The sequence below is a fragment of the Mastacembelus armatus genome, chromosome 3, assembly GCF_900324485.2.
Source record: "Mastacembelus armatus chromosome 3, fMasArm1.2, whole genome shotgun sequence".
Lineage (NCBI taxonomy): Eukaryota > Metazoa > Chordata > Actinopteri > Synbranchiformes > Mastacembelidae > Mastacembelus > Mastacembelus armatus.
In genome coordinates, this window is record NC_046635.1 from 24,516,235 (window position 1) to 24,529,075 (window position 12,841).

At 40.0% G+C, this 12,841-nt stretch overlaps 1 protein-coding gene across 1 annotated transcript in view; it reads left to right on the forward strand.

The window, feature by feature from the left end:
• Positions 1-12,633, forward strand: part of adamts18 (ADAM metallopeptidase with thrombospondin type 1 motif, 18) — a 47,799-nt gene extending 35,166 nt beyond the window's left edge. The window contains exons 18-24 of the mRNA XM_026293659.1: positions 436-562; positions 4,731-4,935; positions 6,731-6,925; positions 8,689-8,759; positions 8,931-9,096; positions 10,746-10,941; positions 11,436-12,633. Coding sequence (XP_026149444.1) covers positions 436-562; positions 4,731-4,935; positions 6,731-6,925; positions 8,689-8,759; positions 8,931-9,096; positions 10,746-10,941; positions 11,436-11,551 — 1,076 coding nt within the window. The 3' untranslated portion in view covers positions 11,552-12,633. The remainder of the gene's footprint in view (positions 1-435; positions 563-4,730; positions 4,936-6,730; positions 6,926-8,688; positions 8,760-8,930; positions 9,097-10,745; positions 10,942-11,435) is intronic.
• Positions 12,634-12,841: the final 208 nt, after the last annotated feature.

The window sequence follows — 12,841 nt, forward strand, 5'->3', positions numbered from 1 at the left end:
ACAGCCACAGTTTGGAAGATGCTCTGTCCCAGTCTTACACTAATGTGGCTGTTCAGGTCACATATTAACATCTCTTATTAACTAATTTCGACAGAGAATAAATCAGCCTTAAGCCTCAGTCTTTTAGTAAAAAGGTATGATGTATATTTATCAAGTGATATTTAATTATCACTATAATTAAATAATATAACTATAATTATATAAAATAATAAATTTATTACAAAAGGGGCCTGCAGAAGTCAGCAGAAACTAACTAGCAACAGCTGACAAAATCAATCAGTGAGAGGTGTCGTTTCAGCTGGTGAAAGTGACAGTCAGCATGCAAACAGCAGAAAGTTTGATATGTGAGTTACAGAATTGAATGAAAGTTGTCAAATTCCCTGAAAGAACTTAATCAACTCTCCCTCTCTCTTTCTGTTTTTGTTTTACCACCAGGTCGTATCTCAACCAAGGCTATTTGTCTGCAGGACCAGAAGACTCAGGTTAACTCCACCATGTGTAATCCCCACACCAAACCAGCACTGGGCTCCCATCTCTGCAACACACAACCATGCCCTGCATAGTAAGTGCTCCAGTCTGTGTGTGTTTAGCACTACATATACTTCTGGTTGAGGGGTGTATGGCATGTTTTTATGTTCCCAAACTTTCAGGGACCTTGGGAGCTGTTTTTATTACATGCGCACATGCATACACACAACCATACACAGCAGTCCAGAGGCTGCCTGTGGTATATTTGTTGTGGCCAATCACCATGCTGCTTAACCTGTATTCTCTGTCCTTCTCTCTTCCCTGCCCACTCTGTAACTTTTCATTTGTTTCCATTTTCCATTTCTGTGCACACACATTAAACCCTCCCTGTTTACTCTGCATTTGAATGAGGCTTTACCTGTTGTATTGCATTGTTTTCTCCTTTTTCATTGGCTTATGAGTATTAATCATGTTGTCGTGACAAAATTGTGTAGTATGTTTGCAATCTTCATCTTTGTTCTTACAGTCTCCTTGTGGATTCCAAGCGGATATTGTTACTAGCCTAACAAATCTTACCCAGTAGTAGAATCCAGACCTAATAGTTTAAAATATGCGAGAATTGCTTTATTGTTGACATCTCTTTTAAGCATGTGTAATTTAAGCACACATCACTTGTTCAAAGTAAATTCAACCACTTATTCCAAGCTCCGGCTTTATCTGAGGTCAGAAAACAGGGCTGTATAGCTGCTACTGAGGTCACCAAGGTCATATTGCTATTTTTAGGCAAACACATAGCTGGCACTCTAGCACTGCCTGTGAGACAACAATCAGACTATGAGAAAGGGAGATAATTGTAGAGAAAATAAAATTGAGCAGTTAGATAAATAAGTAAAATGAGAACTGCCTCAGATGTAGCCTGCTTTGTATTTGGTGTAGCCTAATGTCAGCAAATGTTGACAGAAAAACTAAGAAACAAACACATTAACATAAGCACAAATGTCTTACATGCCCAGGGGCACAGGCATTGATTGTAGATTTCAGAGCTTAAAACTTGACTATAGCTAAACACATTGAGAAATGTAGTTTAGCTGATGGTTAGTCAAACATTTCTTTGGTGGGTGGGGTTCTGTTTTTGATTTTGGACTTCATTTGTACATTCCTGGCTACAGCCCTGTCAGAAACATCTTATTTCAGCCTAACCCCTAGACGTAAGGTTCATCCATTTGACTGTGTTTTGTGTTGACTGTTGTCATAAAGTAAAGTTAGAATAATACAGGATGAAGTTTCCAATTTTGGAATAGACTTTTTAGTTAAGCGAACACTTGAGAGTAAGAAAGAGCGAGACAAATAAAGAAAGACAAGGCTAAAGGGAACGAGAGCAACATCATAGCCAACTTGGAGTAACCGTTGTTTTCTTTGCATATCATCCCTCTCATACAATCTTAGGCCAAAGCTTTCTAACTTTCTCAGTAGCAAAATCATCACCATGGTTTATCTCAGTTGTCTAGACATTCTACTTAATGGCATCAATTTTTAAAGGACACTGCTTTCAGGGACCAGTCCATCAAGCAAAGGAGGAAACCAGGCTAAAATGCATTGGTGTAACAAGTGGAAACAGCACTGAATAAATGGCCGTTCTCATATGTAGGCCTTTGGCTGAGGGAACTGGAGCTAGCTTGATTTACAGCACTGCTCCAAAAAACAGGCAGGGAACCATATCTTGGGTTCAGTGAGAGCACACACACACACACACACACATACACACATACACACATACATACAGTGGCATGTACTTTTAAATTTCACATGCAACACACACATTTTCCAACAGTATGACGTTGAAATAATGTATTTCAGATCCAAAAATAGAAATGCAAGCTGCTTGTGGCTGATGTTAATGATGCTGTCATTCTGTGCACCATCAGCCATGCCGGAACAAGTTCAGACTGAACTTTCTTCTGTGTCAGGGGTTGAACAAGTCAGACAGCTATCGGTTACACCTCCAACATTCAGCCTGTTTTTCCCCGAGTTTCCCACCACATGAGAGGTTATTTCCTGCCCCTGATCTTGGACATGCCACTTCTCTTATCTGTCTTATCTTGGAGAAAGGCATTAAACAGCCTTGTTGCACGTCCTGACCACCTCCTTTTGTTTGAGTGCAGAGAATGGTATAGTACAAAAAACACATCAGTGCAGACTGTTCATTCAGGAAACTAAAGCAGTGTTTGACAGCCATGGATCTTTTTATACAGTAGCTGACACCATTTCTCAGGCGGTTGTGAGTACGAGCCACTTTATGGGTGGTGTGCAGGAAGATGGTTGAGTTGAGTGAGCAGCATGAAAGCTTTAATGACTGCATTAAGACCTCCAGCATTCAGGAGCCCAGCAGAGAAAAGAAAAATTGACAATGAGGTGCTATGCATGTGCACTCTGTGTGTAAGTGTGTGTGTGTCTGACAGGAGGGAGAATGTAAAAGTGCCTGCTTATCTCTGCGATGTGTATCTCGGGTGCTGACAGGCCTATCCATGCTTTATTGTGCAGAGAGGGCAGGATTCCCACAGGACCCAGCCAGTCTAGCCATGCAGAGCCAGTCAGACTCCTCCCACCCTCTCTCCCCTTCATCAACAGTGACCCTCTTTTGTTTTAAACCCCCACTTGGTTGTCAGCGAAAACAAGGATGCTCCACTGTGAAGCAGTTTTTCTGAACATGAAAAGGGCCTGCAAAGAGAATTTTAAGATGCGCAGTCCAATCTTCCAGCCCAGCATGCAGTCAGGATTTGATACACTAAAATATCATATATATATAGTAGAGGCATAGTAGAACTATTGCAAACAAATTGAGTACAGTTGTTGAATTAACACCAAACCACACAAATGTAAAAAAAAAAAAAGCTTTTAGTAAGAGTACTGGTTTATAAAGCAACCTGTTATACAGAGGTTGTCAGTTTAGTATATTATTATGCAGAAAAATTTGAAGAACTTAAGAAAAACCAATGGCCTTTAATCACACTCAATATTGAGTTAAGAATAAATGTTCGTTGGTGGTAATTGGTCTGCAGCCATGAGCATGTGGGTGAGCTCAGAGCCTGCACTCTCTACTTCAAAATATGTCAGTTATTGAAATTGCAACAAATTACAACGTCACTGGTGGTTTGCAACGGAGCAGAGTGGTACTTCAGCCACTTTTCCCCAATGATATATTGTTATTTATAAATGAAGGGAAAAAAAGCAAACAGTTCCCTAGCCAAAAATCCCAAACCGTTGCTTTCAGGGTCCCAACAGTCCACATCTTTCCTATTTCCAAATTGCAGTTTAGTCCTGCTGCGTCATTTGTCTGCGGCGTTTGAAAGAGAATTAAAGGATATTTTTGTCCCCTGGAGCAGGTCGGTGGCATGGAGGAATGGTCTATGTGGTAGCATGTAGTCTCAGAACTGGACTGAGCCATCTGCCCATCTCTCCAGCTCCCGCTTCTAAGCCTGTGGTTGTCAAACCACTCATTTGCTATAATCGCCCCCTTCAGCCCAGATGCCAAGACAGAAGCTATTTTAGAAGGAGCAATAAGCTTTTATCAGCAGTGAAGAAGAATTTCAAAGAAACCTAAAGCGAGGAGAGGACAGAAGAGGCCAATACACTAGAAAACACACTGCAGATTAGAAATAAAAGGAGAGAGGACACAAAAAGAAAAGTGAATAGGATAGAAAAGGAAAAACAAGATTGAAGTGAAGGACCTTTCTGTGGCCTTGTAGTATGTTGTATATGAAGTTGTGGTGTAAAAGACTATTGTCATGTTTTATTCCAGATAGTACAGAAAAAGATGGATAGATATAGATATATATTTTATCCTGTCTTTTATATTCTTTCCTTGACTATGAGTTTGTAGAAATATCGGTATGTGAAAATAGTATTGTAAAAGCAGCAGATGTGGTTTTCTTTAACCTTGACTTTTCAAAAAATGCATGTAAAATCATATGTATCAGTATTTACAGCTTTCAAATATTTCAGCTTTTCTGTGTGCTTATTTGGACACAGAATAAGGGCGTGAGATTAGAGTTAGTACCTGTGGCTGGATGTTCTGTTTGTGTGCTTGATATCCTGATGACAGTTTGTAACAGCTCTATGTGCAAAAAGCCTGCATGAATAAATCAATCACTTACTCCTGCAGGATTTTTATTAATACTGTCCTTCACTGATGACTGATGCAAACCCTTCATGGTTCCCTAAGTCTCCTCACTCACCATCTGTCTCTCAATATTGCTCCACAGTTGGGTGACAGGAGACTGGAGCCCCTGCAGTCGCTCATGTGGAGGAGGTCAGCAGATGAGGACACTGCGCTGCTTGAGGAAGGTGACCTACCAGAGAGAAGAGGTGGTGGCACACTCCCTCTGCCCTGTCATCTCTCCTGCTCAGGTCCAACCCTGCCACACAGAGGCCTGCCCACCTGAGTGGAGCACTGGATCTTGGTCACAGGTGAGTTTGTGGCAGCATTTGAAGTCCTTCTAGCTGCAAAAGCTGCTTGGCTCTTGGGATAGCAATGCTATTTTTTGCTTCATTCCACCATTTTGATCCAGACTGAAATATCTCAGCATATAGGATAGTTCACCATGGAATTTCTTGAATAAATTTTTCTGCTTACATAAATCTAGCTACTGGTGAACAGATATGATACCACAGTAAATCATGGCTGTGATACTTTTTAACCTAATCATACAATCAAACATCTGAAGATTGATTGATCCTTAATTTTATGAAATTTGTCAAATTTGTGCCATATTGTACATAAATAAAACACATAGCAGTTCAGTTCTGGTTGTAAACATGACTTTCATATAAGCTGCATAAGTGAGTTTTCATAGAAATTATTGTCAACCTTACACTAGAACACAATCACTTGTGTGTACCTCTGTTTGACAGAAACATGGCTGTTCCTGAGACAAGACCACACATTTAATATATGCATTGTTTTTTCTATGCAAGCTGTCAGATGTTTCAAGTCAAGCTGAAACAAACACTCTGCTTCCCTCTGTTGGACATGTGGAGAACAGTGAAACCAAAATTACAGAATCTAGCGGTCCACTTGTCTAGACGCAAATGATATTTCACTTTTATCCTGACATCTGCCTGTTACTGATAAACTTTTCTAGTCTTTCATTGCAATCTCAAAGATTTTTCCCCTTCTCCCCTTTTTGTTTAAAATTCAGGGAATTTAATATGAACGATTAAATGAGAGGAAAGTTGGATTTAATAAAAAAAATACAATGCAGCTGCACAAACGTGATCCTAATTCAGTGTCTGGTTTGTTATCAAGCCTTCTTAGGTAGTTAGTACTTTTAAAATGGCAGTTTGCAGGATTGAATTCATTTGCAGTAAGGAAATATGTATTTCCCCCCAAAGCTAACATTTGATTAGGCAATTAAAACCTAGGCTTTTAACCGTAAGTTTGCCTTCAAGGTTTTGGACAGGACTTTAATTTGATTATGCAATATTAGCATCTAGGCAGCAGATCTGACATTTTGATTAGCTGGTGTGACCTGCACAGTCTGGACATTCAGCTGTCACTCAGCTATCAGGACATCCCTGTTGTATGCATGGACTAGTCTGAGTTCATTTGGCGGTCATGAACAGACAAGACTACTCTCCTGGAAACAGATCAATTGGGCATTGCAGTGACAAAAGGACAACCGGTGTGAACGTGCATGGTTGTGTATGTAAATTGTTATGCACAGATGTGTATGTGCTTTTTGTCTAATAAATTAATATGATGTTGTCACATAAACTGCCCTGATGGTTGTGGTCGCCATTCCCAGTGGAGCACTTTGGCTCTGTTGTCCATCTCTCTGCAGTTCACGTGGAGTTTACAGCAGCATTGTCTGCCTTTGGTGGGGACTTTGATGGGTTGGGATCACATTCATCAGCTGAGTTATTTGTTTATTGTATTTAACATCAGGCCATAATGGCCTGTCATCAAACTGGTGACCTTCTGTTTGCTTGTCGACCATGTGATGAATTACAAATATATTTACAGTGTCTGTGCCAAGGATATAACCTCTGTTTATATGACCTAATGCTTAAATGTGATGGAAGCTGAAGGTTAAAACAATCATAAGAAAAGCTTTAGTGTATGTGTTTGCATGTATGATTCAGTCTGTGCACAGTCATTAAACCTTTGATTATTGAATCATAAAACTCCTGATGGTACAGGCATCTGTGTCTTTGACTCTTGTTCCACAATGACTTCTTTTACTTCCTCTTTGCCCACTGACAGTGCTCCAAGACCTGTGGCCGTGGAATGAAGAAGCGGACTGTGTTTTGCAGTAGCACTGATCCTGGGGCCAAAGCGGTTGTGGTGCCCGACAGCATGTGCAGACAGCACCACAGACCCAAAGCCCAAGAGACCTGTGTCCTGCGCCGCTGTCCCAAAAATGAAAAGCTGCAGTGGATCCCCACTCCCTGGGGAGAGGTAGGAAGAAAAAGACTCGGAGCTGAAGGGCCAGTACCAATGGAATTATTATGTGTTGTTTTCAGTTTAATTATTTTGAGGAACAGTTCACCCTAAAGCACTTGAAATTTGTAAAAAGAAATAGGTTTTACATCATTTTTTGGGGGGTGGGTGTCTGTTTTGTTGCTTCAGCGTGTATATGTCTTACTCCAAATGCAGAATGAAAAATCTCACATCATCATCAATCTCACAGTTGATATAGACACAAGGCTTTTTATTTCAGTCTGTCAGAATTAAGAAAAAGATTTCTTTCTAGTGCTCCTGTTTTTTTTTTAAATGTAACAATTATGCAGGGAGGAATTCATTATACAGTCTTATAGCCCTTATCCCTTAAGGCTGGTGATTTACTATGTTTGTGTTATTTTCCACAAATCCCATACAGAGGCTAAAATCAGCAATGAAATTTATCATCAGAATGTCTGGCACTCCAAAACCTGGTTTACCTTATTCACCTGTGCCATAGTCCTCCATTGTTTTCCAAAAACCTTTGAAAACCCATCAGTGAGCCACTTCACTGCATTGGCTGACATGTTTCTTCCTGACAAAACATTTAAAGCCCAGCTTTTTTCAGAAAAAGAGCCAGAACAGCCATCACGTTTTACAATCTCTGAAGTAAGAAAAAGCCATCTGTCTATTTGTGATCTCTGCCTGTTTTATTCTCTTCTAGGTTCTTACATGTCACTTGTCATGTCTCACAGTGTCTAAATGGGACATTTAAAACTTTCACATAAACTAAAGCAGTTAGTGTTAAAACAATCAGTTATCTGTTGTAATTTATTTGTGATACAGTTGAGTGTATTTCTGCTGCCATGACCAAAGAAAACTTCTAGTGAAAAATGTAACATGACAACTTTATGACATGTTCTTACAATTATTAGACATTTTGGATTTTTGTGATGTAACAAGATAAAACTACATTTTATTAACTAGTGATAATGTGGTAGTCAACATAGTCAACCCACGAAATCTATCTCATTAAACAAAACTTTCTACATTACAACCAAAACCAGAATACACTCTGGCATTTATCACACACAATATAAACTACAGTAAATGATTCATCATGGCAATCTCTACTCCCAGGATTACAGGAGGCCCCATACAAACGAATGATGGTGTCAGATAATAAACTCCATCAAGGTTTTGCTTATACTCCTCACTACAAAGCTAATTAACATCCTAAAAACAAACATGTTGCATATATTTTTTTTTAAATATTTTTATAACTGTGAAATGAAATGTATATTTTTATGAGTCTGTACAAGTACTGTATGAGATTCATTAATTATGCTAGAGATTAATTGTCAGAGCAGAGTTTGTGTTCAAAACCAGCGATATGATGGTGTAAAATCCTCTTTGTTCTTAAGTAAAGTGCAGTAGATTGAGGGAGGAGTGGGAGCATTCGGTTACATGCTAAATAGTTCTTGTTGCTGAATATGTAATGTAAAAGGTCTGAATGAGGGTCAGATTTTAGCACAAACTAGCAGTGAAGCCGCCTCCCAGAATATATTGTGCTTTGGCTTTTGAACAGGAGCCAGATACATACATACATACACACACATATATATAAAGTATACACTGCCTGCTTATCAAATACTTAGTATTTTTGGTTCTATTACTACAAAGATAAGTGACCTTGTGGTGTCTGCTGGTATGTGAATCCTCCGCATTAAACACTGAGTTCACTGTATAAAATGATCTCACCTCTCTGCGCTCTGCTTTAGTGCTCCAGGTCTTGTGGATCAGGCATCCAGAAGAGAGAGCTTTGCTGTGGAGAGCGGGACTTGCAGGGAGGGTATGTGCCTTCAACTACTCACCAAGTCATCTGTAATACTTTAATAGCTCTGTATAGATATCGAAGGTCCCAGTGAGTCATCTCTGAGTCAGAATTTCAATGTTTTCAAAATAGGAACTAGGACTCTAGGAACAGTCATTTTGAGCAGACAGTCTGTCCTCTCTTGCTCAGGTATGTGGAGTTCCCCATAAGGAGGTGCAGGAACATCGCCAAACCTTTGGTGGATCTCCAGCAAAGCTGCAACCGAGGTCCGTGTCCAGAGCTCTCTCGGGTTGTCCCTGGCAGAACAACTTCCAGTGCTGTGGTCTTAGGCTGGTATGCCTCTCCCTGGCAACAGGTACATTTCTTTGATCCAGAAACTGTCTGTAGTTCTGCATCTGCATTCCAGCTGAAAGTCTTCCAATTTAGAGTTTTTCTCCCACATGTGACTCAATATGATGACATGTGTGATGTGTTCAAATCATAGTGCCAAAAGCTGCTAAGAATAATAATCCACAACTGTGGACCACATTACATGGATATTTGGTAGAAAATTTGAGCCTGGGACATGTGACACATGACTGGGTGCTAGAATTTGCCTTTGTGGTGATGAAAACACTTAACACATGTTGCAGTGCATGGACATGGACAGGGACAGAAAGTAGAAATTTTATTGGTGTCTGGAAAGATGGTTGAAGTATGTTGAAACTTTTGAGTCTGAACTTTAAGTTTAAAATCTTAACTCACTGTCCATTTACTGCCTTGTTTCTGTGCTTTTAAAACTCATGTAGTAGTCTTCCTAAGATGGTGTTTGCTCAGTTGTCATCATCATGTGACCAAGCTGTAGAACTTCAGTGGCCATGTTTGGAAGATTAAAGGAATTAGATTAGGAGCTAAAATTAGATTAGATTTGATGTAAGATTTTTGTTTTATGGCCAAACTGCTGTTACGAAGGTCAAAAATTACTGCATCTGCTTAATTGTATTAGTATTGAATTTGTTTTTTCCATAGAATGCGTATGAAAAACAATATATACACCAATTCTAACAGCTCTATGCTGCTTCAGCTTCAGTCTGCTTCAGCATTATATCATGTATGAAGCAATCAGCACGTATTTAGGACTCTTGTTTTAAATGTGTCTAAGTCAGCCAGTGACGGAACTTAAGGGAGGCAGGGGTTTGCAGTCCATTGAAAACAGAATTGTAAAAAATTATTCTCATGGTCAGTGAGAGGTTAAATGAGGTGTAGAGTTGGTGGGAAATGGGTATTTTGCTCTGTTGCCAATAGGATCAGTAGTCTTCAAATGTAGCTACTAGCAGAATCGTCCCATTGTGTGATCAGTTGATTTGTTAACAAATCTGTTCCTCAGATTCACAACATTTATTTTTCACCTCAGCATTTCTGACTTCATTGATTTCCGTTTACCTTCTTCTCTGTGAGTCTCCAGCATGAGCGACACAGCACAACATTTAAGCCAAAACTGTGGTGAACACAAGACATGCAGTATGACCATGAGTGATTCCAATACCCCTGTTTCCCCAGAAATCTCAGAGACAGATATAAGAGTGTAGGTAGTGATAGTTATCAGACTTTAGTGCTTAGCCAGCATTGGCTGGCTTTGTGGAGTGAATCTCAGATGCTGTACTTTTAGTGCAGGTGGTGTAGGTCATGTCTTACATAATCTTACATAATCTTTTATTTAAAAAAAAACTCAAACACAGTGCAGGACAGTGTGTTTGTCTGCTTGATGTGAAGATTGAAATCCCTGACAGTGAAGTTCTCCTGATGACTTGCTGGAGGGTGAATGTATGCTGGACGCTGTGTGTTATCTTCTTCCGTTCTTTGTCTCTGCATAGCCTTTCCCTCCATCCTTTCCCCTCCCACCTCTGCTCTTTTTAAGATGGTTTCTTTTTCTCCATATACTTCCACATTTGAGTTCGCATTTCTCTCCTTCTCATTTTGCCTTTCCTTTTATTTTTGTCTCTTTCTCTCACGGCCTTATCTCAGTGTTCTGTGTCCTGTGGTGGAGGGGTCCAGACTCGTTCCATCCAGTGTTTGCGGCAAGGTCGCCCTGCAGCTGGCTGCCTGGCGCACCAGAGGCCTGTCACTTCCAGGGCGTGTAACACGCACTTCTGCGCTGCCGCTCTCCCAGCCCCAGCACAACGTCCCAACCGGGTCACAGTTTCTGGACCCACACTGAAAGGTATTTAGCAATTAGCTTTTTAAAGCTTTTCAAGTGGCTACAGCCTCACACAGTGATGAAGTCAGAAGCTAGGCTGTGTCCAAAAGCACTTACTACACACTAGATTTATTGTGTGTAGTAATTTATTGTGTGTAAATTGTGCTTACCATTTGTAGTGGTGTCTGCATACTGAATGTGTAAATCTATCTACTCTGCAGTGCACTCAAAAATTCCACAATGCGCATTAAAATTGTTCATAGTGTGCACACTCCCTTCTACTTACAATCCCACGGTGCAATGCTCTGCACTTCACATGCGAAAACTACAGTTTCCTTTAACAAAATGATGACAATCATTAAAGTGACTAAGCTCATTTGTCAGCCAACATGAAGATGTCCCTTTGGGTTCTGGGAAATTGTGATGACCTTTACATTATTTTTTGCTTATTTTTCTAAGCAATCAAATTTAATTCACTGCGATTTAATGATAATGTATTTTTGTGTTTTTCTCTGCAGGTGAATACTGCATGGACCATTTCAGCTGGTGCCATTTGGTTCCCCAGCACGGTGTTTGTAACCACAAGTTCTATGGACAGCAGTGCTGCAAGTCCTGCTCCAGCAAGCGGCCGTAGAGCTCTGACACCTCAGATTCTGTGGTTTCTGGCCTCTGAAGTAAACAAGACCACAGAGGCCATTGTGGGGCGATTACTCACAACACACAGAACTGTGCTTCACAATGTGTGTTTTCTTCCTGGAGTACTTGACTAATGAATTTTGTTAAAGAAGGCAACGTGGCTGGTGATGCTTATCTGCTACATACGGTGACATCAAGCCATTAACCATATTGGAACTGGAAAGACAGTGGAAATTATAGAGCATCTGATGTATTATATATTGTCATTTTGTTGAGCATTTTCCTGTTGAAATCTCTGAAACTTCAAGCCATCAAGTGAACAGGAAAGGACAATAGTGTTTTAGCTTGCTCATATGTTGTATATTTAAAGGTGTCTGGATACATACGCCTTTATTTAAGTTATTATGGTTCGTAATATATGATTTACATTTTATCAGGTGTACAGTGGATCTGTGACGTTATTTCTGTTTGGATATTCCATAGGATTGTGCTAGTCACCCTTGGATCCACGTTATGAGATTTTCTATGAGGCATTAATAATCATGGTCAGAGTGTCCTCTGCACTTCTCTTTCACACATTCTCCGCTTGTCATGTTGGCTGCTGCTGAATCATACTAGAACACATTTTCCCCATATTTCACTCATCTAAATGCTACAAAAACATTTTTATCTGTGTATGTATGAAATTTTATTCAGTCATGTTGTAAGTGGTTGTTTTTACCGCTCCTATATCATCATGGTAATACAAGCTGATCATCTATCTGTCTTTCTTCTTTTCCCCGCATTGCCTCTTTTGACCACAGCCACGATGAGAGGAATAACGAACAGTGTTGTCTGCAGGCCTGGGGGAAAGCAGAGTAGGGTCAAGAGGGAGGGAAGAGGATGATTGTAGGGTGAGCGTGGGTGCAGTCTACATAGTAAAAGGTTTTGCATGTTAAGAGTGAACAGTGTAGGTGTGTTCTCCACAGAAGTCTGGTCAAAATGCAGACGTGACAGAGATTTGGCTAGTGGATTTCAGTGAAAGTGTTGACCAGCCACCACTTGAGCAATAAATAGCTGACAAAGCAGCAAAAAAAATTACTTCACTCATAGACACAAATGTGTTTCCTTTGCAGATTTATCAGAAAACCACTCGAGTGAATTTGGCTGAAAATTTCCTGATATTAATATTTCCTGAGTATTTTTCAATGTGAAGCAGGTCTTACCTCTAGATTGTTGTTGAAAAATTATTTTTTTATTCTAAAAATCATATTTTTTCCCTGCTTCAGTGTTTCCTGGGATCTGCAAA